The 27,482-nt window shown below is 41.8% G+C and overlaps 1 protein-coding gene across 1 annotated transcript in view; it reads left to right on the top strand.

Moving 5' to 3' along the window:
• VWC2 (von Willebrand factor C domain containing 2) overlaps window positions 1–27,142 on the top strand; it is a 53,595-nt gene extending 26,453 nt beyond the window's left edge. The window contains exon 3 of the mRNA XM_061449167.1: window positions 26,660–27,142. Coding sequence (XP_061305151.1) covers window positions 26,660–26,811 — 152 coding nt within the window. The 3' untranslated portion in view covers window positions 26,812–27,142. The remainder of the gene's footprint in view (window positions 1–26,659) is intronic.
• The last annotated feature ends 340 nt before the right edge of the window (window positions 27,143–27,482 follow it).

Genomic DNA, 27,482 nt, shown 5'->3' with positions numbered 1-27,482 from the left:
AAAGAAAGTGTAAATCTTTAAGCAGATGAGGAACTTTCCACTTCTTTGTCCAGTCTGTTCATTAAGACTGTGTGTACTCAGGTATTTATTAGTGCCATCAATACTGCCTGGTTTATCTGGGGAAAAGAAAAAAGTATAACAGGTATTCTTAGATAGGGGTTTACATTCAAACAAAGGTGAAGTGTCTCTTGGGGTTGTTTTCTTGGTTAGTATAATTTTAATTGCCAGCCTTCTGACTCGCTGGCTTGGAATGTAGCCGGGTTAGATTTGGGTCATTGCCTACTTACAGTGTTTTCAAAATCGACAGTACAGGTGTTGAGTTGTGTGTACACTTACAAATGTTTCTTGTGGGCTTCTGCTATGTTGTGCAGAACACGAGACTTCAGATTGCCATTGTAATGATTTTAAAGATTTTATTTAATACAACTACAAGGAAGGACTTCCTTGTCCTGTATATAGACATGTAGATTCAGTGATAGAGCTTTGAGTTATCAGGTCTGATTTGACTGTGTTGCACGACTTGTGGTCATGCAGTCCTAATAGACTGAAATTAGGATAGACTGTTTCCTAAACTTATCTCTGGAGAAAAAGGAAAAAAGCAATGAAACACCCCAGGAGCAAAGCATCAGGGTTGTGTTATTTTGTGTTTGTTGTTAACAGAAAGGCAGCTGTGAGGTGAGGAAGCAGACAGGCCCTGCTCTGAACAGCTTGCATCTTAAGTAAGTAGTTGTGCAAGCACAAGGAGAATGGGAGAAGGGAGTGACACTGAGTTTGCACACAGTCTTGGCGTGTGAAGGTGCTCTGAAACTCAGTAGTTCTTGCTGAAGGTAATCAAGGTATTGAACTATTGGAAAGATCTGTTGTTTACCACTGCGACCTGTGAGTTCAACTCTACCAAGCTGGTACACTATGTCTGACTGACAAGAGGAGATAGCTGCATCTATACAGCAGTGTTTCCCAAGCTGAGATGTGGATGGCTTGGAAGGGTTTAACTGTAGAGAGGTTCTTCCACCATTCCTTCAAGCAAGGATTCAGGTTCCCTATGATGCTGGCAGGTCTTCTCCAAGACATTCAGGCCTGTTTCCTGGTTTTGGCCTGCAGTTTTCTGCACTTCCCACCCTCCTGCTACCCACAAAGAAGTAGTGGGTTTGGGGGCAGGAGCCCCCTTTCCCTTCAGCTCCTTCACATGTGGATGCTGCTACCTCCTCTTCTGACTTCCAGGTGTCCCAGCTAGCAAAATGGGATAAACCTTAGCTTCATGCTACACAAGCTGCTGGGACAACTGAAAATGGAGAAGGCAGTGCCCTAGATAAATCTGCTAGGACTGCAGGGGCTGTTTGCACATATGGCTGAAGCTGAAGGCAGGAGCTCACCAAGGAACAGCTGTGGCACCAGGAGGCTGCCACCAGTGGTGCAGAGTAGAAGCAAATTGTCTTTAAACCATCTTGTGATTTAAAGGATAGATGTTAGCATGCAGCAGTGTGGTAGTCAGGTGTGCTGTCAAACTGGTTGGTGAAAACTTTGTTAAGCTCCAGTGGGAATCAGAACAAAACCAGCAGTGGGGAGTTGGCGCACCTGGGTTGTCATTCGTTTTCTCTGGAAGTCATCTTTGGGTTGCTAATATTTAGAGGATATGTTGGCTCATTTTCCTGTGGTTTGAAGCTAATGATCATTTGAAAGGGAAATAGTGACCTCTGAGCAAGTTGATGCTGACTGCCCCGAACAGGGGGCCGCCACTGCAGGTATCGTTCGCTCTGCTGTAGGTTTAGGATTGTACATCTTTGATACAGGTTTAATGTAATTTAAAATAAACGGGAAGGTTGAAGGGTGTGGGACAAAGAGGAGAGTGCAATGGAAAGCTGGATGTCATTAAACTGAAAAGCCGTGTGTTAGAAAGTGTGCAGACTTTGATGTCTTGGTTGTTTAGATCACATAGCATTAAAAATGGGATTAAAAACATCTTCATTTTATACATCACATCTCCACCACTGCAAGCACTTTCAAGTTGCAGTCAGTTAAGGAGCTTTTAATGATAATGACCCAATTATTTTTAAGACTTGGTAGTAAACATATCATGTCGATATTTTAAGGTTTTAAATTAATGATTTCAGTTTTACAACGTGGTAAAAGCTACTGTAAGAAATAAGCAAGCAGTCTGAAACTCGATTGGCCAGGTACCCTTTAACATACCCTATTCTTGTTACAACAGGAAGCATTAATTAAAATTTGAAGCCTGTGAGTAATTACTTCTTTCCTTGCGGTTTCTTTGAATGGCATTATTATGTTCAAATCCTGTGTGAAGGCTGTGGCTAAGGTGGTTTAAAAATCAGTGAACAGTTTTCAGTCTTTCAAAGGCGAGAAACTGCAAACTGGTGTTTCTGTACAGGAATGCAAGCCCAGTTGCACTATTCTTTATTTTCTTTAATTTTATTATTAGAGGTTCTGATTACATCCTTAAAAAGGGTATTTTATAATCAGTGTAAGATGACCACAAACTCTTCTCTTGGAGATATCATTTCCACTGAAATTATTGCCCACAAGCACATGCCCAATAGTAGTAATAATACTCTGAAATAGTTTATCTGAAGTAGTTGTCTCTAAACTGGAGAGGTATGGATTTGCTGAGTGGGCCACTCGGTGGATAAGGAATTGGCTGTATGGTCGCACTCAATGTCTAAGTGGAGACCAGTGACAAGTTGTGTTCCTCAGGGATCGGATTTGCAACCAGCAGTGTTCAACATCTTTGTTGGTGACATGGACAGTGAGATTGGGTGCACCCTCAGCAAGTTTCCTGATGACAGGAAGATGTGTGGTGCAATCAACACACTGTAGGGAAAGGATGCCATCCAGAGGGACCTTGACACACTTGAGAGGTGAGACAGTGCCAACCCTATGAAGTTTAACCATGCCAAGTGCAAGGTCTACACCTGGGTCAGAGCAATCCCAGGCACAGATACAGGCTGGGCAGAGAATGGATTGAGAGCAGCCCTGCAGAGAAGAACTTGGGGTAATGATTGTAGCCGAGAAAGCCAACTCTATGCATCAAAAGAAGGTGGCTTGCAAGGAGGTGATTCTCCCCCTGTACTCTGCTCCTGTGAGACCCCACCTGGAGTACTGTATAAACCCAACTGGTAAACCCAACACAACAGGGACATGGACCTGCTTGAGCAAGTCCCGAGGAGGACCACGAGGATGATCAGGGCCTGGAGCACCTCTCCTATGAAGACAGGCTGAGAAAGTTGGGCTTGTTCAGCCTGGAGAAGACTGCATGGAGACCTCATAGCAGCCTTCCAGTGTCTGAAGGGGCCCCTCAAGAATCTGGAGATGGACTTTTCTATGAGGGCATTTAATGATAGGACAGGGGGGAATGGTTTTCAACTGACAGAGGGGAGGTTTAGTTTAGATAGTAGGAAAAAAATTCTTCACTGTGAATGTGGTGAGGCACTGGCACAGGGTGCCCAGAGAAGTTGTGGCTGCCCCATCCCTGGCAGTGTTAAAGGCCAGGATGGGGTTTGGAGCAACCTGGTCTAGTGGAAGGTGTCCCTGCCTGTGGCAAGGGGCTGGAACTGGATGAGCTTTAAGTTCCCTTCCAACCCAAACCATTCTGTGATTCTATGATGCCTTATTTGAGTTTTGAGTAGCAAGCAGCTGTATTGATTGTAGGGATCAGACTCCATTGCTGCTCCTGGCTGCCTGGCACGACAATCCAAGAAAGTCCTGATCCTCAGTCAGACCTATCTCTTGAAGCAGGTGGACTTGCTGCTCCTTAAAACAGCCGCAGTTTCTCTTCTAGGCAAAGGTTCAAGAGAAGTGGCTAAAGAACTAAGAATGAGTTCTTCTAGGTTGTCCTCCCGTTCTCTTGTGTGCAGTTTGTTTTGCTCCAGTACACCACTGTCAAAACAGAGATACCAGACGTTGTGTGAGTGAGAGAGGTCTGTGCTAGCTCTGTGGAAAAAGAAAGCCGGGCTTGTATGCTCATTTATTTTGTTTTCTAAGGGAGGCTGAGCTCTTGTTTGGTGTTTTCTGGATAATATGGTGTTTTCTAAATAACAAAACAGACAAACCCTGTAAGTCATGATTAAGCCTGTAACTCTCAATTTCAGCTTGCAGAATAAAGACTTTTCCAGTCTTTTTCTGATTTCCTTTACTCTGAGTTTTCATGCCGAATGGACCAATGCTGTTTATTCCCAGGATCAAGTATTCAGCTTCCACCATTGACTGGTGAACACTGGTAGAGCTGAGTTCTTTTGCAGTGACAGCTTTAAAGTGAACCATGGAGAGCCAGTGCCCTGAATGCCCTTCCCACAGGCTTTGGTGTTGCTCTTTTCAGACTCATCATCAGACAGCGAGAGCACATGTGCATGCCTGCAACTTCTACACTGCTTTAGTGCTAGAAAATATTTGAGTTGTAACTAAGAAAGCCTCGTACAGCAAACCCAGATCTCGCCAAGAATGTAAAAGAAGAAATTACTGCCATTGGCAGTCTTCTGACAATGACAATATTGCTAATATATTTCTAATATTTTAACCATATGCATATAATATTATCATTCTCTTTATACTTTCTGCATTGTGGACATACAGTACATTATATAATTATATGCACATTATATAAAAATGTACTATATAATACAGCATAGTTGTGTGTATCTATGTATATATATATATATATACATATATGTGTGCATATACATAATTTTGAAAACCCTGCTCCTACACTGATTTTTGGTGTAATTTCCATACCTCATTGGCAAGGGCAGTGTATACACTGTATATAAAATCATCTATATATAACAAGCTAATGGCAGGATCACAACTCAGTCCCATTAGTAATGTCCCCTGGTATGTATTCTGTAATTGCTTTAATCTATCTTCAAGCTTTCCTGAGCAGAAAATGCTACTGAAAGGCATGGCAAATATATTTTGGCCCGTGCTTCTAGAAGGGTAGGTGTCCTCCACCAATATGTTTTAGTCATTGAGCTGTAATCAGAAATTTCAACTTGTTACAGCCTGAGGTGACAAGTTTTGGGTTGGTTTTTGCCTGTTTCTAGGTTCTGTTTTGGCCTTGATGACCACCTCTCAGTGGCAGCCTAGGAAGGATGAATGCATTCTTAATGATGGCACCCACACAGACATATATATGTGTATATATGTGTGTGTGCGTGTGTGTATATATATATGCATTATAGACATTTATATTTCAATTAAATATATATAACTATCTATGGATGACAACTTTGAAATACTAGAGGGGAAATAAATAATTCTATGCCTGATTTGGCAAGCCTTTCTTGAAAACTCATGCAAACTCATTTCAAAAGCTCCAGGCTACTCTGGGATCTACTGAATCTCCAGTCTTCCTTTTAGTATTGGCTGTCCATCCATTACTTGTTGGTCCTGGCAGGAGACATTTGCATTGCAGGAGCTGTCTCCTTTCCTTCTCTTAAATGCTAGATGAGGAGAGAGTGAATAAGGTTTTGTTTTGGCAAAGGAAAGTTTATGGTAGTGTTTATTGATGACTGTCATTGTGCCTTTGGGGATGTGGAGGTGGCATATGAATTGCTGCAGTTTCTGCAAAAGGAAGCATGGTGTACATTTGCACACGCAAAAAGGAGTGCATTTTCCAGCAAATACTTGTCCAATTATGTAGATTTCCCAGTTTTCCATGCCTGCAAGTTCACTCATCAATTACCACTCTGAAAAGGCATTTTGATCTGTCAGTGCTTGCAGATTTTGAGCCCATATTAACAACGTGATTAATCTTTAGTTAATTTGTGTTGCACGTTTTAAATTTCTTTTATAATGGACATGCTACATCATTGCAGAGCCTGATCAGAATGCCACATGTGTATGCATGTAGCGCCTGTATTAGGACTGACTTGGGTCTGTTGTGTGTGGGCTGAAGCACAAGCAAAGCTGTTTGTGGTGTAGAGGTGATTTGAGAAGAGGGATTTTCTTGCAGGGGTCTTTGGTTAGCTGGAAGAAGTCCATAAAGAAGACATAAAGAAACTTGTTCTGTAGCTCCTCTCTGTTACTAGGTAGGTTAGGCTAGCTTTCATTGACCCACAGGTTCATGAGCCTTCAGTAAATGTTGATGAGATGATAGGGTTTTTTCCTCTGTTTTTTTAACCTGCAGCTGTTTGCTCCAAAGGAATGTTTTTGCTGTATCCCATATTTTATGTTAGGGCATTTTTGGAAATATCCTTTTAATAAAAGCATGATGCAAGTTCAGAGGATTTTTTGTCCTTTATTACTGTTGAGCACATTCCAGAAACTTTATAGATGTTTTGTTTACACCATCAATTCTTTGGATGGTGTTCCGTTTATCAATAATTCAGATAGATGGCCTTGGAAGGTTTTCAGTAGGGCTTGTGCTACACTGTTCTTCTAAATAAAATTGCCTGTTTTGTATGTTGTTTTTTTTTTCTGTAGTCCTAGCTACTGTTAGCAGCACAGTAGGAAAGGGGCCAAGGCAAGTGTGTCGGGGACCTTCTTGAGTCCAGTTCTTTCTGGTTTGAGTGCCAAAAACAGGTCTGAATTAATTTCTTGAGATCTTTGCAGACCTAATTCTGCTTAGCTCTGAAAATGTATTTTTCACTAGGACACCTGATCCAGGACATTGAAGTGAAGGAAAGTGGCTTCCAAAGTGATTCTTTGTGGAGTTACTGAGTGTTTGCCTTTCCACTTTGTGTAGCCAGTGTATCACCAGCAACATCTGGCGGAGCTTGCTGATGCGTCAACAGGCAAACAGGGCCTGCTCCAGCAGCATTTGTTGGTTTGGTTTTTTTTTGCCAGAGTGCATAAGAACTACACAAAAAAGGCTTCAATGGCGGAGTGATCTTTCCAGATGCTAAACATCTGCACAAGTTGCATCTGTCCTTTAGTATTGTTCATCTACAATGTTTCCCTCATCAGACTTTGATGAGTGCTTTGACAGCCGAAAACCTCTGATATAGCTATGTGAATTCCCAAGGGAATACCGGCATCCTTATTCACTAGTATTTTGCCTTAATTCAAGATTTTGTCAATTGCACTTTGCATGCAGATCTGGGCAACTTACAGAAGAATAGTCCATCAAGGTATGTCCTGTGGTGACAGCCAGCTGAAACTTGCATCTTCTGTAGTGTGCTTTGTACTGCTCTGCTGGGAAAATTTGTTGAGAATGTAGCTGCAGAACAACTATATGATGCGCTTTCAAGCAGGTGGGTTTTTTTTTAATAGCACAAAAACTTTTCAGCACCCTGTGGACTGGTAGTAACTGAAGTACAAACAAAATTAACACCACAGCATTCAAATTTCATCATGGTAACCATCTTGAAAAGGTGCCCTTGTGGCAAAACAATCCTGTATAGAAAGAAAAATTCTACTGTACAACTTCAACTTGCCTGCTTTAGATTTTTCCAGCTCAGATTGTAACAGTTTCTCTCTCCTTCATGACTGACAGGTGGAGACATGGAGTGAGTGTGTGGCTATCACATGGAGCTAGTGCTACTCAGTGGGAGAAAAAGTAGGGTTGTTACCATACTGCTGACGATACTGATTGTGGTTGATTTCTATACTCTTGTTACTACATTTTAAATACTGTTGCCACTGTGACTGTCGGCTGGTCAGAGCTTCCAGTGATTTTGGTGGAACCAAAACTTGTCTTCTAATGTTTGTTTTGGAATTTCTCCTATAATAATCTCCTAGAATTGCCTCATAATGAATGGACCAGTAATACCTGGTTTTGCAAAGGTAAGATACCCATGCAGAGTCATCTAATCTCCAGTAAATGAGAATGAGGTATCTTAACTGACGGACTCTGTTCTCACATCAGTTATCTTTTATATGCTTTTGTTACAACAATCTGTTGCTTTCTGTAAATCTCTTCAATAAAAAGTCTTTTGCACCAGACACAGGCATATTCTTCCCTTCTCTGGTTTTTTATTAGCCTGTGCAATGGTAGCAGGACCAAGTACCTAGGTACCTGTGGAAGAGCATGAGGCCAAAGGCTGTTGGCTTTTAGAACAAGCTGTTTTCCATCGCAAGGAACTTCAGTGTGTGTATTTCTGTTGTGAAAGTGTGATCCAGCACAGAGCAGCGATTCGGGAAGTTCCAAGCTGGCACATTGAGGAGGAGACCCGAGAGTGCCAGCTGGGAGTGAGGAGCAGGCTGTTCGCTGGTTGTGTTTTCCTGACAGTGCTTGGACAAGTTCCATGTTTTGAGCAAGACGGACAAAACTCATACAGCCAAAGCAATCCTTGAGGCGCTTTTTAAGTGTGCTCTCCAGGCATGTTTAATTACACCTCTGCCTGGGTAAATCTTCCCTCAAGTTTTAAAAGTCCCTGGACTCATGCAGCTGAAGGGATGTGACACTGTTTCAGACTTGCCACTGTTTTGTCTTGTAATCCTTCAAAGAATCTTTGTCTTCTGTCCTTCAAACAAACATACTTTCAAAAGACATTTCTTGTTTATAGTCCACTGCTTCAATGATCTGGCACCTGTGCCTATTCGCATCACCACAGGAGCTGAGAAACAAATGTATTTGTAATCCAGCACGTCCAGAGATGAGGTACTGGGTGATTACTGCTTTTCCCCTAAACTCCTGTCTGTCTTTGTAGAAGCTAGTGCTAATTAGTGTAATTTCTGCAGGCAGTGTAAAGCTCTGATGGGGAGAGGGGAGTGATTTTGGAGGGAGGTTCTTTAGAAAAAAAACAGCAAACACGTTTTTGGAGGAAATCATTGTAATAATAAATCCAGGGCCTCAGAGGTTTGTCTGTTTTGAAACATACAGGTAACTAGTGCAATGCACACAGACTTGGCAGTGGGGTAGATTCAGAAAAGCTCATTTAGATGCGAGGTGCTCATGCTTTGATAGCTGGAGGAAGAAAGGCTACTCTTAAGTTTGATTTATAGTCTTTTGAAATCTTTCTAATGCCTTGGGCCTGGTTGTCTGAACATGCAGACAGGCACATTTCAGTGTGAGAACCTTGTTTATGTAATTTCCTCACTCTCATTTTTCCGCAAGTTCTTTTACCATCCCCGTTCGTCCTCTATTGCCATGTGGCCAAGGTGCTCTGTTCTCCTAAGTGTATATGGCTGAATGTCCTCCACAGTCTTCCTGCAGTCTTCTCACAGAGCTCACATTTGAAAACTGAAAACAGGGCAGAGGAGCATCTTAAGGGGAAAAAAAATAAACGTGTCTGGAGTGGAAGCTTTTCTTTAAATCTTGCTTTTAATAGAAAGCAAACAAATAAGAATACAAGCCATAGGAAGTCTGTCTGTAATGGGAGTCAAATGTGGTCAAATATGGCTTGGCAGGCTAGCCCTCTCCTTTAGATTTTTTTTCTCACTTTTTAACAGCCTGGAAATGAAATCTGGCTTTTAACCAGAAACCAGTGTTTGAAATGGTCTTTTTAAAAGCAATGTTGTGTGCAGAAAGAACATGTGATAGATTAGTTACTGGGAAGAACAAGTGACTGAGTATGACTTTTAAAAGCTCCCCTTTGAAAAGAAATGAAGACTAAGAAGAGAAAGTGCCAGAGATAAAAAGCAGTTTTTCTTTCTGTCTTCCATTATAACTCACATTTTATCCTATTTTAAAAATTTGCCCCTTTCGGATCTGTATTCAGTCATTATTTGTCACCACAGTCTTATTTAATATCTGTAAATATGCCATAATTAGCTAAAGCACAAGTCTCATAATTACATTTGTACAGGTGTTTTATTTGCTAAGTCCTTACGCCCAGGAAAAATGACACAACGTGCACAAAGAGGGTTAAAATCAGAAATCTGAATTTATCAGTCTGATTATTTAACCGTGATTGGGGTATTTTGATTTAGTCCAGTATCCTTTCACAGTTCTGGTGTTTGCAGCACTAGCCAAAGATGAAGGTGAGTTTTACTGCATTTTCTATTGCTGGCATTTTGAAGAGCCATTGCTTCTGTTTGCATATGATTCCCTCAGGGAATCTTATCTTTGCAACTGGATTATTTTGCCCTGCTGCTGGGATATTTTTACCTGGAGTGATGTTCCTAATAAAGTAGAAATCAACTGACACTTATGCCTCAGGGAATTGACTCCCTGATGTATTTTATTCCTTGATGTAATTTGCCTACAATTATGCAAAATTCTGTCTAAAAGTTTACATTCCAAAGTGCTTTAGTCTATTTGAAAGCATTAAAGTGGTCTTATTCACAGCATTATGGTAAAGACTTCCTGTAAAAATTATTCTCAGGTTAGGGTGGGTCTTGGTTTGTTGTTTTTTTTTTTGGGGGGGGGGGGTGTTGTTGTTTTTTTTGGTGGTGGTGGTGGTTTTTTTGTGCTGCAATTTAGAAATTAATTGATCCTTTGTTGGCCTGTAAAATAGTAATACTGCAAACCTTATTTCCATATGCACATTAGATAGCAAGAGTATATTTAATGGTTGTTAGAAATTGGTTGGTGTCTCTGTACTGCAGTTTTAAGAAAAATGGTCACTTTCATCTAAAGGATATAGGTGATTTTCTCTTTTTCAAAATATAATGAGAAAACTGTATTAAAAATCATTGCTATTCTCTTGCTTAAGAAAGTGAACAGATCCTCAAACTATAAATTCATAGACATCTGGCTAATCTTACAGCATGTAAGTCTCAAGATAGGGTTTGCAATCCTTGGCTGGAAGGCATCATAAAGGAGAAAATCCTTATTATCAAGAACTTCAGCTGTTCATCCTCAGAATAACACCTCTGCTGTCTCTCACATTAAAAGAACTAGTCTAGCTCAGTGAAATTATTATGTGAACGCTCAAACTAAGCAAAGGGATGTAAGTGATTTTTTTACACATTAGAGTGAGACTGGAAGTCATTGGCTGTCAGGAGTTGCATGGATTTGAAAAATGGTCAGATACATTCACAGAAAGGGAGTTCAATAGAGCAAAATGCTAGGGGCATGAGGATCAAGGCATTCCTGCCTTAATTCCTGAGGGAGTCAACAGCTTCAACAGGGAGCATGCAGTTGATTTCTGCGGTTTGGATGGTACAAAAATCTTTTGGATAGTCGGATGCTATGCCAGTGGCAAACATCTCCAAAAGCAGCTCACAAAATGAGTGTGTAAAAAGATGACAGGCAAGGTTCAGTGTACAGTGGTGCCCACAGGGTAAATAATCTAGACGGTGCCTCCTAGCTAGGCTGGGAAGTGGCTGTAGCAGCTCAGGAGTGGTTACTGAGAGGTTTCTGAAATCAGCAGCTTGGTATGTGGTGGCAGGTAACAAAGCCAGTGAAATACTGTCCATAATCAGGAAGGATAATGAGAATAAGATAGATGGTCCAGTTTTTTTCCCCACCATCACACCCATGTGTGAGCACTGTGTGTTGTCCTGGTCTCTGCACCTGAAAAAGGCTGGAGCAGACGAAAAGAAGGTGCAAAGATTAGCAGCTAGCGTGCTAGAAGGCATGGGGCTGGCCAACAGGAAGAGACTGAAAAGGATGCCACTCTTCCTTTTGGAAAGAAGATGGAGGAGGGGACATGTGGACAAGGTTTATAGAGTCATGGAGTCTGTAGAGGCATAGTATTTGCCAGCTCCCACAGCACTATGAGTGGCATTTTAGCGTTTGGTGAATAGAGATACAAATGCAACTCAATCACTGCAGAACCACCTTGTTAATTTTGGGGTGTTTCCATGTGTGTGTACATTTGTTTTACTAATCTTAGAGCCCTGAAAGCTTTTCTGACTGTGGCCAGTGTTTGTTTCCTTCATCTCTAACACACCTGTGAGAGAATTCCTTTAAGGTTGAACTTTTCCTTACTGTTCAATGAGATTTGTTACTTCATAATTTAGTAGCTGTGGCAAATAACTAATGTTTAGCATTTGGACTATCAGGAAAAGCCCTGAAAGGTCCTATAGAAAGAAAAATGTTTATCATAATTACTGTAATTATTTTCCGAACTAGGATCGATGATCTAACTTGCAAGGTCCTATGCAAAAAAAAAAACCAAACTTGCAAGAGCGAGCCTCAGTGCTGAAGAGTTTACAATGCAATAAGCAAGAAAAGGTACAAATACAAAGGGAAGGAAATCAGTGTAGATATCATAAGACTCTTTGGCTGTTTGTGACCTGGATCTTCGCTCCTCCAGTCTTCATGCATTCTCTAGTAGAAATGGGACTGCTTAAAACTCATTCTTCCCTTTTCTCTTCTCCAGCCACTCTTGAAAACCTGTCCAAAGCTTCGTTCCGCAGAGATTCCTTACAGAACTCATTTTTTATGCACATTAATACACAGATTTCAATGACACGCATAAATTACACACATACTTGTAATAAAGAATGAGAAAAGAAATTACTAATCCATTAGTGGTTGTAGACTTTACAAGTACGTATTGTGCTACTAAAGCTTCTGGTATCAGTTCAAAAGGAATGTTTGCAAGTTAAGCCCCTGGGCAAGCCAGAAATAAACCACACTTTGTGAAAGGGAATGAATCAAAACAAGTTGGTGGTTTTTTTCCTCTTGGGCTGATATTCCCCCTTTGCTGTGACATTGGCTTTCTCCAGGAAACATCCCCTTTCCACATCTCTGAATCCCACATATTTTGCAACACTTTGGTCCACTCTGTAATTAAGAGCTCCTCCTTTTAATTTAGTTTTGCCTTCTAGAGGGTTTCTGTAAACTAATGACTTATATTCCACACCAGCTTCCCAGGTCTCCCTTAACCTTATGCCTTGTATGCGGCAGGTGTGCAGTGATCATTTGTATCACTGTAGAGTAGAAGAATACCCCAAAGACAAATGGAGTAGCTAACATTGTAAATTGAGTGCTTAATTGTTTGTTGTAGGACATTTGGATTAATAACTTCATTAGAAAAGTAAAATGTAATTTTTAGTTTTGCTGCTTTCGTTTTATTTGCTACTCTTTTTTTACTGCACTAATGTAAGTTTTACAAAAAACAAGTTCAGGGTGTCTCGGGAATCATTTACAATTTCATATGGCTCTGGTTTTGCCTAGGAGAAAACAAACATAGCTTTCAGATAAACATTAAAGCACCAGCTGTTTTTCCCCTAGAATTTTTATTTCCATAATTCTTTCCTTTGGGGATAATTTTACAAGAAGAAATACATAATATGTGGAAATATTTAAGAGTAGGTTTACAGTGATTCTATTACTGTAAATACAAAGACTAGCTTTCATGCCTCAATAACTGCTCCAGAGGTCTAACGTGTTGGGAAAGAAAAAGAGAGATCTAAGATGCAGCCCAGGCTCCCAGTGCCAGTTTGGCCATCCTGGGGGCCATTGCCTGGAAGCCGGTTTGTTTTTTGTGAAGACAGAATTTTCTGGACTGTTAATTTAACAAAAGGCCTGTTCTGATTTCTTACTTTCCCCAGAGCATCTTTGCTGGCTACTCCTGTGAACAGGAGCTTCAGTAATGTTGGTAGTGCTTGCATCCTCCAGAGCTTTTGGCTAAGTGGTAGGACATTTAAATAGTTCAGCTGCTGTCTGGGAATATCTTGTCTCTTCCTTCTCAGAGGAGCAGACATCTTTGCAACCTTCATTATACGAATTTTGGCTGCTTAGATTATGAGATTGTATTGCCTAAAAACTGAGGTCTCTAAGTGAGCAGTGTTGCAGTGGGAACGTGAAAGGAAACACGCAGTTTACCGTCATGACTTTATGTTTCTGACCCAGCTGACATGCATCCATGTACGTACAAATCTGTCACCTCTGAGGTGATCGACTCCATGTTGTGCCCTTCCCAAATTTCACACACCTGTGTAATGGAAAGAAAATATGTGCTAATAACTGCATGGGAAAATAAATATTGGATTCAGACACCAGATACGAAATCGAGCGCTACCCTATGGAAGATTTCATTTGGGTAGTGATATCCTTCTATGTCTGCCCCTGTGAGTGACATGCAATTTCTGTGCTGCTGCTCTTCTCTCAAGATGAAAGTATTTGCGTAACTCACAGAGGCAGTCTTTTGCATTTAACAAAACCACTTCCCTTATCTTTCATAATTCATGTCTCACACTTTGAATCACCTTTCTTTCCATCTCCACAAAGACATGAGCCCTTAAAATAATTTTGCCAGTCACCTGGCCTGTTTCCTGCCTTTTTCTTTCCTGCTTGCAATCCCACTAATTTGGTTTCTTCCAGCACTAGTGTCTTCCTACTCTTTTGCCTTTGCAGTGAATCACCCTTCTATCTTCTGGTTTCCACTCTTCCTACCCCAAAGGATCTCTGTCAGCCAGTTGTTGATTCATGAGTTGTGTAATGGTGAAGCAGACACAAATGAGAGGGAGTTGACTTCTGATAGTGATGAATTTTTGTGTTGCAACTGTTGGAGCAGTTCATGAAGAGCTGCATCCCATGGGGAAGGCTCACGTTGGAGAAGTTGGTGGAGGACTGTCTCCCATGGGAGGAATCCCACACTGTGAAAGAGTGTGAGGAGTCCTTCCCTGAGGAGGAAGCAGCAGCAGAGACAGTATAAGATGAATTGACCACAGGCCCCATTCCCCATCCCCGTGTGCCACTGAGGAGGAGGAGGCAGAGAATTTGGGAGTGAAGTTACAATTTAGTTTTGTTTCTCGTTATCCTACTCTGATTTGATTGGTAATAAATTAAACTGATTTCCCAAGTCGAGTCTGTTTTGCCCACGGCAGTAATTGAATGATCTCTCCCTGTCTTTATCCCAACCCCCAAGGCTTTCATTATGTTTTGTCTCCTCTGTCCAGTTGAGCAGGGCAGTGGTAGAGCAGCTTTGTTGGGCACCTGGCATGCAGGGCAAGAGCTCTATGAGATAAGCAAGCAGTACAAGCCTGTGTCAGAACTTGGGCTGAACCATGAGGAGGACATCTGCATGCTGGGGAGGGGAACAATCTGCAGACCAGGCTTGTGAACCATTGTTGCAGCACGTGGCTGAAGGGGGTGCAGTGACTTGCCCCTGGAGGTGACTCTTCCTTCCCCTCCATAGACAGATGGCTGGCTAGGACCAGATCCCTTGGGTTTAGGTGCAGAGTTGGGTGCTGAGTGACTTGTTCTCAGAGCTGTCCAGGAGTGTGCTGGTGTAGGTACCAAAGCCGGGCTTTCTCTGGGTCACATCCTGGTGGAGCATGGGAACAGAGCAGCTCAGGGTACAAGGGGCAGGAAGGGCATGCTCTCACAGCAATGTTTTCCAGATACTTTCTCTTTGGCTTCCTGAAGAGGCGCAAAATACAGTCTTTCAAAAGCAAGCTGTCTCTGTGCTGTGCTTCATAACCACCAGAGGAAAATCATTAAAGGGCAAGAAAAGGTAGAATTATTGATTCAGCAGCATGGAGGGCAAAGCATAGCCTGTCTTTTGCTCATAAAAGTACTGTGATTTTTCTCAGTTGCGGAGTAACTTGGGTGCATCTTAGAGTTGATATTTTTTTCTTAGGCAGAAATACCAGTCCTTTACAGGTATTTTCACACAATAATAACATGTTAAAACTACTAGCGTTATAACTGTATATTTTACAAATTTTCACACCCAAAGATAGTAGTAATTCATTAGGATTGGTGAGGAAACAGCTTCTTTGGTTTCCATTCTGATTTCAGTGCACTGCACCTGTTTTTTCATGAGTACAGCTTTTTATTTCAGTCAGTGAAGCTAACAATGCGTGAAGCTAACAAAGGATGTTGTTGGAAATCATTGTATTTTAAAGTGATGTATGACACGCTGACAATTATAATTCATTTTTCAGCATAGATCGCAGTCACTTCTATCCCTGTCATAAAGGGCACCATTTATCTGGTTTTAGGAGGCAGATTTTCTGAAACATTCTAAGTAGGAAAGGTGGAAGGGGAAGAGAAGGCGATCAGACTTCAATATATATAGTAAAGAAAGACCTTTGGGGAACTGTGTTTTCAAATATTTTAAACAACAGTTGCACTGGGATCGATCTCTGCTGGGTTCTTACCTTTTGTCACGTAGCTCAAAGAAAATGGATAAAACGAGCCAAACATCTCAGATATAGTCCAGAAACTGCCACAAGAACAGTCTCCGGGTATGAAGCTGAGCAGTTCAGATGTGATGGACCACTTATTTCTGTTATAGCATTAATGTTATTCCCTTTCATTCTCAACTTCTGTTACCTTTTCGAGCAGCTGACAACATTGCTCACAACTTGCCTGTATGAGAGGGTCACACAGGTGTCTGAAACCCCAAACCACTGCTCCTTCAGTGATGATGCCTGTTTCTAGATTAGTGTGTATCATTTCAGCAGCGGATTATCTAGAGAAAGACATGTTAAGTACATCTGTACAACTACAATCACAGCAAACCACCTCTAGTGAATTTGGATGAGGGGCTAGAAATCTGTCTGTGTAGGAAAGCCGCTAAAGTCATAATTAACACAAAAACCCCAAAGCTTTGGTTATGATGACAGAACCTAAAATAACAACAAAAAAGCCAAACCAGTGCCTTATAAAATACTTAATTTTGCAAGAGAACTATTTAATTGGGAGAGTTGTTACTGTCTGCTGTGACAGTCTTTCTGGAATTGAATGACACTACATTCAGTATTTTGATATAAATCATCCTCAGTAAGAGTAATACTGAAGATCATAAGTACATAAATAAATCATCTGAGTAAGAAAGTTAACCCCTGATTTAACAGTAATCTATTTATTCTAAAATGTGGTGAGAAAACGGGTGATGCTTGGCTGATAATGTTTTGTTAATTTAATCAAATAACTCCTTGTAGCAGTAGGTAGCCACTGGCCATCCTTATATTTGCACTACCCAGTGCTTTATAGTGACTGGAAATTATTCTGATTTAGATTCCACTTCATTGCCAAAGCAGAATTATACTATGCTTTGGTACCACTTTAACTTTCAATTTAGTTGAAGTCTTTAGGGATTTTTCCATAACAGTTCTCAAAATGTCTTCCTTCATTAGCATCCTGCATTTAGTGTGTGTTTCCTGACACATACAATCTTGTGTATCACCGCCTAAGCTGCTGTACACTTCTCAGCGACCTAACTAACCTGCTTGATAGATGCTGCAGCCCACCAGTGCTACTGTGTTTTGGCTAATTAAAATGTACTTTTAGGGTTTGCAGCAGATCTCTGATGCATTAAATTACTGGACTGCAGTGTGTGCTTTTAGAAGTGCTGAGTCTATTTAAATTTGCATAATAGTTTTTAGGGTAACTTGTTGAGGATCTTTCAACAAAGGCATTTCACATGGCTTGCTTAGTTTGAAGAGTCAACTGATGTTTTCCAGTGTGAAGATGTCTTAGTGCAGAGTAGGGCTTCGAGCAGGCCTCCAGGCAGGGTCACTGGGATGAATAAACAGCTTAAGAAAGGGAAGGATTGGTCCCCATGGATTAACCTCAGCAGCAGAGCTTTTAAGCCCCCATGCTATGAGTGCTGGGGCAGGCAGCAGCTCACCCAGTGCAACCCACACAACATACCACCACCACTGGCAGTCTGTCCCCACAGTGCCTGGCAATGCTGCAGCAGCTTCTGTAACTAAGGGAAAACTTAGCAATTTATCAGTTTGGTTTCTTAGATGTGACCGCCCTCTCTGGGCTTCAGAAATAGTTTTCTAAGCAAGCAGCTCATGTTTTTGCTGTGTACCCCCACTTCACTGCAGGCATCCCTGCAGGATGCTGTGCTGCAGATCATATCCTGGACCAAAACCAGCCCTCCTGTCTTCCAGGACAGCTTTAATCCAGGCTAGTTCACAGTCTAGCCTGGCCAGTGAAGCAGGGAGCAGAGAACTTTGGGGAGCACGGGCAGGTAGTCCCTGCAAGCATAACATCGGTGAAAACCTGTTCCCAGCAGGAAGTTTCCGCAGTGAGCTGCAGGTGAGCAGTGTCAGCTCCTGAGCGTTTCTGTTATTTAAGGAGGCATCTGACATGAGTTTTCCTGCTGCATTCAAGCCCTGAGTCTCTAGTTTCCTAATCGTCTGGGTGGTGCCTGAGCTGCAAGAAAGCTGAGCACAGAATTGATGCACAGCTTGCTGGCTTCTGTGTGTTTATTTTCTGAAAGATACACACTGTGTTCAGCTTGTGTCTAATTGGTGCCGTTTCTGGGTGGAACACAGTATCTCTTTACAAGTTACAGGACTTCTGAAAATCATTTTAAGCAGAGCATTCAAGTCTTTCTATATTTTCTCTGATAAAGGAAGTTGTTTGATGGATTTTATTTTTATGGCACTCAAGCCTCCTATTTAATTGGTACCTTTTATGCTCTGAGGCTTTCTGTTTGGCTCATGTAGAATTGGACTGTGTAGTGGTCGATGTTCCTTTGCTTCTTTTTGTTCAATACACAAAAAGCAGACATCTCAAATTCTGCTCCCTGAATACATGTGAAAATCCAAGGGGCCAGCGGCAGTGGCAGGGTTATGGACCATTCCCTTTCTGCAAGCAATTTCTGTCTGTGCAGAGGTAACTGCAGCCCTGGTTTTGGTAGCATTTTGCATTGTCATTCCAGGGATACTAACATCACCACAAAGTGCAAGGGGATGGAGAATCAGAGCTGGGAAGAATCACTGGTGGAAAGGATCTGTCCAGTGGCCATAGTGGCGGGACACTTCTTCGGTTTCTAGGACTAGGGATGGAACTAAATGTTGATCAGTAGTGCTGCCAAGCATGATAAATAAAAAAGTAAAGCAATAGAACTTAATCATAAATAGGTCTTGTGAGTCTTATGAGCAGAATATTAAAGCCCAGCTCTGATTAGGATTATAGCTTGTTCTATCTTATGCATTAAAGAAAATGCACACACACACACACACACACACACACAGGTACAGTTAGACTAAAGGAACATCTGGAGCTTTGCTATCCACTTTGCCAAAGCAGTGCCATTAAGGATGCAACCGCCCCATTTAGTTACTGGAGTACTTCACTGAGCTCTCTTCTGTCTGTCCACTCACAGCAGATGCTGCTGTACCCATCCTTCTAAATCAGGTGGCAAAATCTTAATTGTTTTGCCCTTGACAGACTTTCTTTCAATCTGTCAGTCCCCTGTGCTTCTAACAAAGCATGACCCTATGTCATGGTTTAAGCCCAGCCAGCAACCCAGAACCACATAGCCAATCACTCACTCCCCCTCCTTCCACCCTCCTCCCCCCTTGCTCCTGGAGGGATGGGGAGGAGAATTAAAAGAATATAAGTCCCATGGGTTGAGATAAGAGCAGTCCAGTAACTAAAGTATAACACAAAACCACTGCTGCTACCACCAATAATAATAATGATAAGGGAAATAACAAGGGAAGAGAATACAACCGCTCACCACCCACCAACCGATACCCAGCCCAACTGAGCAGTGATCTAGCCCTTCTGGGTAACTGCCCGTAGTTTATATACCGGGCATGACGTGCTGTGGTATGGAATACCGCTTTTGCTAGTTTGGGTCAGGTGTCCTGTCTCTGCTTCTTCCCGGCTTCGCCTCCTCCCTGGCAGAGCAGACAAAGTCCTTGGTCAGAGTAAACATTACTCAGCAACAACTAAAAACATCAGTGTTATCAGTGTTGTTCCCAGGCTGAAAGTCAAAACCACAGCACTGCACCAGCTACTAAGAAGGAGAAAAATGACTGCTACTGCTGAACCCAGGACACCCTAACAGAAGGAGGAGTTTTATTATTCTTAAAAGCACCAAGCCTCTAGCATAAGCAAAACACCACTTTCATGAAAGATAGCACATTGCACACTGCCTTTTTGTTACTTCCCATAGCAGCTAGCTAAAATCACCAAATGCATGAATACCTTTATTTCTCCCTGTCATTTATATACACATTTCCTGAAAGTCTCATAGACTTTCAGTACTATTCAGAACTATTGCCATGGTTCTCTGGCAGCCATTGTCTTAAGACATTGATAAACTACAGAAATAATACATGGTTCTTGAGGGTCCCAAATTGTTCTTAAAATTGGGTCTCCATGAATCCTTCTTCTGTAATTGAAAACTCTCTTCTGGACTCGGTTCAGTAGCATCGCAAGGTACTGAGGCAAGTAAAAGGTTGCGCTAGATTGGGAGCAGTCAGAATCGTGACAGCAGCAGGGGTGATGAACTTATTTTTGTGAGAGAATGAGAGTCTGCTGTAATCCTAGTCACAGGCGACTTATGCCAGATGCTTTTTGTGCTTTATCTTCCGAGCTGACGTTTTGCAGGAGATAGATGTATTTGTGTATATCCGCATGAGAGGGAAACAAAATCAGGTCAGGGAAATACAGACCCTTAAGAAGAGATGAGGGATTAGAAGGGCACAAAGTAGGTACCAATACCATCTCTTGAGGAAGTGATTAGATTTGAGAGGGATGAGGGAGGTAATGCCTGCATCTCAGAAATCTTGCTGCTTCAGTGCGGCATGGCAGAGCAGCTTTATTTTGTCTCACCATGCTGTATTAGCACATTTTGAAATCCACCTCAAACATCTCAGCAGGTACATAAGGGAGACAGGTATAGCTACCCTTTATCCTTGGCTTGATCCTTGGCTGTCCCACCTCCCCCATGTAACTTCCATCTGGAGCGTGGAATAGTCCTTGGGTTTGTGCTGTGGCATTCCAGGTCATCTGCAGCAGACAGCTTGAAATGCAGGTGAGGAATTTGTTTACATCTCTTCTTCCAGCTTGGTGTTTCATCAGTTTTACTGGCATCTGCAATAAACTTCCTGGAGGAAGTCTTTAACATCAGAAAGAAGTGTCTGAAAGGTGAGGGGGAGGTCTCACTTTCTTGTTACTGAAATTCCTGAACAACAGGAACACTCTTATTGAACATGGAAGATTGTCAAGTAGCATTGCTTGGAAAACAAAGTTTTTCTGTAATGCAGAAAGGCAGCAGCAGATTTGACTTGATGTAGCGGAATGTTTGTTTCTATATGATTTCTCTCTGGTATAAAATTCAGTGTCATGAAAATGCTAGCTCAAGTTTTCAATCAGTGGTCACAACAGAAAGTCAAATGTCAGGGAGTAGGAGGGAAATGGAAAACAAAACAGGGAATGCAATACCACTGTTCTACTGTGTAAGTCTGTGCTGTTTCTGCAACTTGCTTGTGGTGCACAGGTCTGGTCTTCAGCCCAAAACAGAGGTAACAGAACTGGGAGAGGTGTGGGGAAGTCAGCAAGCATGGTGAGAGCTCAGAACCAGCCTTCTCAGGCTGCAGGTAAGGTGATGGGAGGAAAGGGAAGCGTCATGGAGATCTATAGGCAAAGGGGGTGGTTGTTATTGCCTGGTTGTTGCTGCCTCTTCCACTATGAGGATTTGGGAATACCAAGTTTAGGTGGTGGATGGAAAGCATTGGGCAACAACAGGAAACTCTTCTACCCTGTGCACCAGAGCTTTGGACCTCTTTGCCACCAAGTGCTGTTTATATGGGTTCAGCAGGACATTGGAGAGGTTCATCATAAAGAAATGTATTTAAATCCATCCATTAACTTCATTAACCACTGGAGCCATTTACAAAATCTCTGATTCAGAAAGTGCTGGAAGCTGGGCATGTTTGCTTGCTGTGTCCCCATATACCTCCCCAGGCATCTCCTTTTGACTGCTGGAGGTGGACCTCCAATCTCAGCCAGCACAGGCGTTTCTGTCATGGTTCTCATGACTTCCAGGGCAAAGTGTAGGATCTGTCTTTTCATGTAACAGTTGGAAATCTCTCCCTGAAGTTTGGAAGTAAAGTAAATTAGAAACAAATCAGGGCTAAGCTACATGTTGACGTTATGTCATTTACAAAGCGTGCTAATACTGCAGTGATGAATACCATTAAAACTCTCAGGGTACATGGGACTGCTGTCAGGTACCTTGGAAGTGACCTGTTTGACTGCTGCAAGGAGCTGTTCAAAGAAAAGCTATTAGGGAGTAAGTACAGTGCAGAGCCCAAAGCAGTCCTACATCAAAGTGTTATATTACAAAGTTTGTCACTGTAGTTCTAATAGGCGGAAATTTGCCATGACTTATTCTCCAGGCAAACACATTAGCTTGCAGTCAAACAGATTTCTTTGTCCATAATTTGGTTTAACACATGATGAAAACAGTTGATTAAAACACAATTTACCAAATTGCTGTATCTTACATTTTGGAACTGATGGGAACATGTGCCCATGCAAAAAGCAAGGGCAGGCTGCAGAGGAAATAGGCGCAGCTCTGTAGTGTACAGCTGTGGTTTTGTGGAAGGAGAGGAGGAGGAGGAGGAGGAGAAGGAGAAGCTTCTGAGAGCCTCTTGTGAGGTTGTCAAGGTTACAGGCGCTGTTGCTTCTTTAGGTGAGTGGCTTGGGCATTCTCTGCCGACAATTGGTATCGGCTGTTTTCTTCCGAGATAACAAAATTTGCATTTTAATTAGGTTGTTGCATTTGTCAAATCTGAAGCATAACATAGAAGTCATTGGAAGCTTTTCACAGGACCCGCGTAAAGCCTTTGAAAAATATCACAATAGCAGCAGTCTCCCCAATTGTATTTTTATACTTTTTAAGCATTTAAAAGGTGAGGATCCCATTCATAGAGTCATATAGTCATAGAGTGGTTTGGATTGGAAGACACATTAAGATCATCCATTTCCAACCCCACTGCCAAAAGCTGGGACACCTTCCACTAGACCAGGTTGCTCAAAGACCTGTCCAACCTGGCCTTGAACACTGCCAGGGATGGGGCAGCCACAGCTTCCTTGGGCAACCTGTGCCAGCGCCTCACCACTCTCAGAGTAAAGAATTTCTTCCTTCTATCCAACCTAAATCTCCCTGTTTAAGTTTGAACTCAAATCAATAAATCCCATTATAAACTCCCAGTGAATTAACCACCAATATGTCTTCCTAGTTCCTCAGATCCCAATATAAACGTTGCTTTTGGAAGTTAGGACTCGCTATTTCAGACACAGGGAAGCTGAGAGCTGCATGCCAGTCTAGTGCTCAGTGTGAGAACTGAGGATTTGCACTGCCCTAGCTGCTTCAAGGCTTCACTGAGACAGCAGCAACTGTGCCTTAGCCCTAGGAAAGAAACCTCTGCTGATACCAGCATGGTATGGCTGAAGTGGAGTCTGACGGTGCCAGTACATACTTTAGGAAAACAAATGATGTCGTGTTAGATTTCAAGCTGCACTTGGAATTGATACAATATGTCATATTGAATTTTCTGCCAGATTTAAGAGTGATACGGCAAGATCTTCATGTACTGTGAAGACATGCAGCACTGCTGGCTTCCTTAGAGCTATGTGTATGCAGTTGGGGATGGGGCCCAGGAGGTTTATACTATAGATAAACAAGCTCAAACAAGACACTGCTGCACTGCATGAGCACCAAGTGATGAGGCTGGGCAGGATAGTGTCACCAAGGAGGAGCTCAGAAAGCAGGCCGCTTGCTTTGTAGACCAAGGAGAAGAGATCCACTATTCCTGCAACAGCAACTTATAGTCAGAAAGACCACACCGTGGCTTTGGAGCTGGAACAGCCCCAGTTCACTTTGAAATGCTTTTCATGTGCTAAGTCAGGTAATTCTGCAAACATTTAAAAAACACTAAAAAGTGGTGTGCCACTTATGATGGGAATCTGAAGTTCTTGCTAATTCAATATAAACTGCCCAGTTTTAAGTAAAGCAGTAGTTTTGACAAATGCTATGCCTTCAAGGCAGCTTATCCAGTTTGAATGTGGAGGAGCACATGCTTCTGCCTCCCTCTGCTAAGAAACAGTGAGGAAATAACACTCGACCCTAACACCAGCCTTTGTGTACCTGCTCTGCCTACTCTGCTTAAAATTGTTGGTTCCTCAGTTTCCCCACTGTGCTTTTAGGCAGACAGAATTGGATCATTAGCTGCTTCATTAGCATGATCCATCTGACTGGCAGGGCCCAGGAAGGACTGCTGGAGGTGCAGGTGTAGCCAGGTTCTGCCACTGCCACCCCATGCATTCTTCATCACTGCAGACCAGTTGCCTCTAGCCAGTCTGGTTTCTGTGACTGCTCCTCAGAGGGAAAGGAAAGGGATGAGCATTGCCTGTTTGGTGGAAGGGGGCTGCAAGACACCCGAGAGCCAGGGCTAGCTCATACAGGTTCAAAACTGAATGAGGTTTGGGGTGAAGCTCAGTTGGTTGGTTTGTTGTTTTTTTTCCCTAGAAGAGGTCTGAGGGTTTGGAGAAATGATAAAAGGAGAGCGATGGAATTGTTTTCCCTTGTTTGGACACTGTATTATACTGACATTTATGTGCAGGGTGTTGCAGTAATATAGTCAGTTCAGCCTTTTCATTGATGACCTTTTCTGTAACATTAACCACAATATTGTGTGCACACAGTATTGCAAAGAAAAAGATGAGGTAAGGATACCAGTTGGTTATTGCCAGTCTAAGTTCTATATTGGATTTGCAGTTACAGTGATGATGGGTGCAAATGCAGAACCAGAAAATAGGCAATTTTCTGTAGAAAAGTTGCATGATACTAAAAAAAATATTTTTTTTGCTTTCATTTACTTTTGTGGGTCCCTTTCTCAAGTAGATGGTTATTGCCTTTCTTTATTTAGCTTTACCCAAGTAGTGACTTTCCCCATCTAAAATAGTTTAACTATTGAGGGCTAACTTGTATCTTTACACGTAATAACTTTCTGATGTAAGAAGGACTCGTACGCATTGCATTGAGGTGCTGCTAATTGTGAATGGAGGCATTTACATTTGGAATCCTAGTGAATGATATTGTGCGTGTTGCACTGTTTTTACTTCATTCCCTAGTTGTTTTTTGTAACTAAGCACAGCCTGTAACATTTACTTTCCCAGAATGAAATAAATCCTGCACAGGGGATTGACATCACTGGTATTCCTCTTGTGCCTTTTACACAGTGTTTAAATTTCAAGTGGTGTTGTAGGTTTCATACGAATTCACCGTGGAAAGTAGATTCTGCTTTTAATATTTTAACTCTTTATATCATACAACGTTGTAAAACACGGGGCCATTACAGGCCAGCATGCAAAACACTCAGGTTTCTTTACCTAATGTGCAGACAAACCCATCTTGGGATGAAAGTTCATCAGGCGCAAGAAGGATTCTGTATTTAAGTGAAACAGAATTGCATAGATTAGAGTTGAAATCTTGTAAGGTTCCACTGAGGAGAGCGTTGTTAACAGCACTGCTTCATCTCAGGTGAAAGCTGGGGCACCTCCCAGCATGTGGTGGGACCCAGGAGTGTGTCTGCCACGCCAGAGTCCTCCTTCTTGGGTTGTCCAGATCAGTGATACCTTGTATGGACAAACTGAGGGGGCTGCAAACACAGGAGTATCACAGTAACATTAGGTTAGTAAAGCAGGTAATTTTACATGAGATACGCTGTATTTTGCTATCTGTTCTGCATCCAAAGCCTTGACTGGACAAGAAGCCACTCAAAACTATCAAAGAAGCCACATGTTAGAGATAGAATAAATACCAGCTTAAATATTCAGCGGATTAATGGTACAACTTGGTGAAGCAAATTTCTGCAGGTCTTGCAGGTCTCTCTTAGAGGGTAGCTCTTTACAGAGGAAAGGCCTTCATTACTGCCAGTTCGGCATCTAATTCTCAGGCTGCTGTGTCAGTACCCAAATACATAACATGATCTGAAGACATAACTACTAAAGTTGATTTGTAGCTGTTTGGTTTGTGGCTTAGAATGTGCAGCATGCCCCTATCTTTGGTTTTCAGAGGAAGCACTTTAAAAAATAGAAGCAGTCATACTGTTTGGCTTAGGTCTCAGAGTAGACCCAGCAATGGAAGACAGAGCCTCATCTGTAATTCATTTACTTGTATGGCAAACAGGCTGGCAGTTGATGAATGTTTTGCACACCCATATTCATTCAAGAGTTTCAGCAGTATCATGTCAATATATGTTGGCCATTATGGCCCATCCTACCGTGATGGATAGTGCCACCAAAGTGCTGTTGAGTGGCCAGATTCTGCCCGAGCAGCTCTTGTGTGTGTTCTTAGTGAATGGAAGGGATGAATTCCCCTGAGGATGTGACAGTGTACAGATAGATGATCGGTAGGATTTAGTGCTGCTTTGCAAAGTATATGTGGATTTTCAGTGCAGAATCAGACTTCTTTTTAACAGGACTGTAGATAATACAGTACTCACAGCCTCCTGCAGCAGAGGGAAGATGTCACTTTCCGAAAGAACTAGATTTGTCTTGCGAACATTGTGCTTGTGAGTTGTTCTCCTGTCATGTCCTTGGAAATGAAGCTATTTCGGTGTACTTTGAAAAGGGGAGTTTGTAGACTTGCTGACTTAACATAAAATGGAGTATTGCATTTTATGCACAAAAAGCATCTCCATTCAGAAGAGGCTAGAACTATTCCATTCAACTGGAAAATGACTGTTTTCTCATTAAATGGAAAATAAACTGATCTGATATTTTGATTACTACATGAAATACAATGCTTGTTTCCAATGGGAAAAAAGTAATAACACTTAGAATCAGCTCTCCAGTAACCTACAGTCACACTGTTGCATTACCAATAGCTGGCATTTTCACTAGCGTAAATCTGTATTCATCTGCACTGTCAGTTTGTGCCGAGGTCACCGTCCCAGTTCCATGTTTCACAGAAAGCCTTTAGTGTGCCTTCCCCTGTGCAGGGCAGGACAGCCTCAGGCATGATGCTCATTCTTGTTTAATGTGCCCGGCATTACTCACCTTGTGTTAGGTTTTCCATGCTTCAGACTAAAAGTGAACTATGCTGGATTACAGTGTGCTATTGGTGTCACACAATAAAGTCTTTCCTTTTTTTTTTAGGCCCGAACTGCTTTGCAGAAACCATTGTCATTCCAGCAGGCCGAGAGGTGAAAACTGATGAATGCACTATATGTCACTGTACTTACGAAGAAGGCACTTGGAGAATTGAACGGCAAGCTATGTGCACTAGACATGAATGCAAGCAAATATAGGGAATCTACAAATCTACGTACTTTTCGTGGTTTTTATAAAATATCTCACAGCAGTGAGCACCCTAGATGACCCAGGGAAATCTGAATGAGAAGATTCTGGTGAGGAGCAAAGAATAAAATACTGGTATTTTCTTTTTCAAAGTAACATAATACTGCAAGGCAGAGAAGTGCATATATTTAAAATGTTTGGACATAAGAATACCTGTCTTAATAAATGTGTTATTTTCACAGTGAGTACACTAAAATACACTCTATAAAATATTCTATGTATTTCTATAATATCATTATAGAGCTTAAAAATAAATGTTTTATATAGACAATACAGATTAAAGTACTGTATCATTGCCTGTCCTGTTGTGTACATGCGCCATGGCTAAAACATTGCATTTCTATTCTAGTTTCATCATATATGGGTTTTCTCGGAGGCTTTTTGTTTTGTTTTGGGTTTTTTGTTGTTGTTTTGGTTTTTTTTTTGCTTATTTTCAGTATAGTGGGCCAGGAAAGAAGCAGCATATGACAAAAATGTGCTTCAAAAGCAAGAATGACATTCTTGCTTTTGAAGAGAATGGAGTAGAATATACTTTCCGAGAATATTGCTGTACTGTAGAGCTGGGTCAGCTCCTTCTTTCTGTTCCACTGTTGCATACCTACTGGTCCATCACCAAAATAAC

Source organism: Pezoporus flaviventris, unplaced genomic scaffold (assembly GCF_033815535.1).
Source record: "Pezoporus flaviventris isolate CSIRO_AGI_PZ_B2104156 unplaced genomic scaffold, CSIRO_AGI_Pfla_v1 ptg000007l, whole genome shotgun sequence".
Lineage (NCBI taxonomy): Eukaryota > Metazoa > Chordata > Aves > Psittaciformes > Psittacidae > Pezoporus > Pezoporus flaviventris.
Note: the sequence above shows the minus strand (reverse complement) of the source record. Positions and strands in the feature narration are given on the sequence as shown.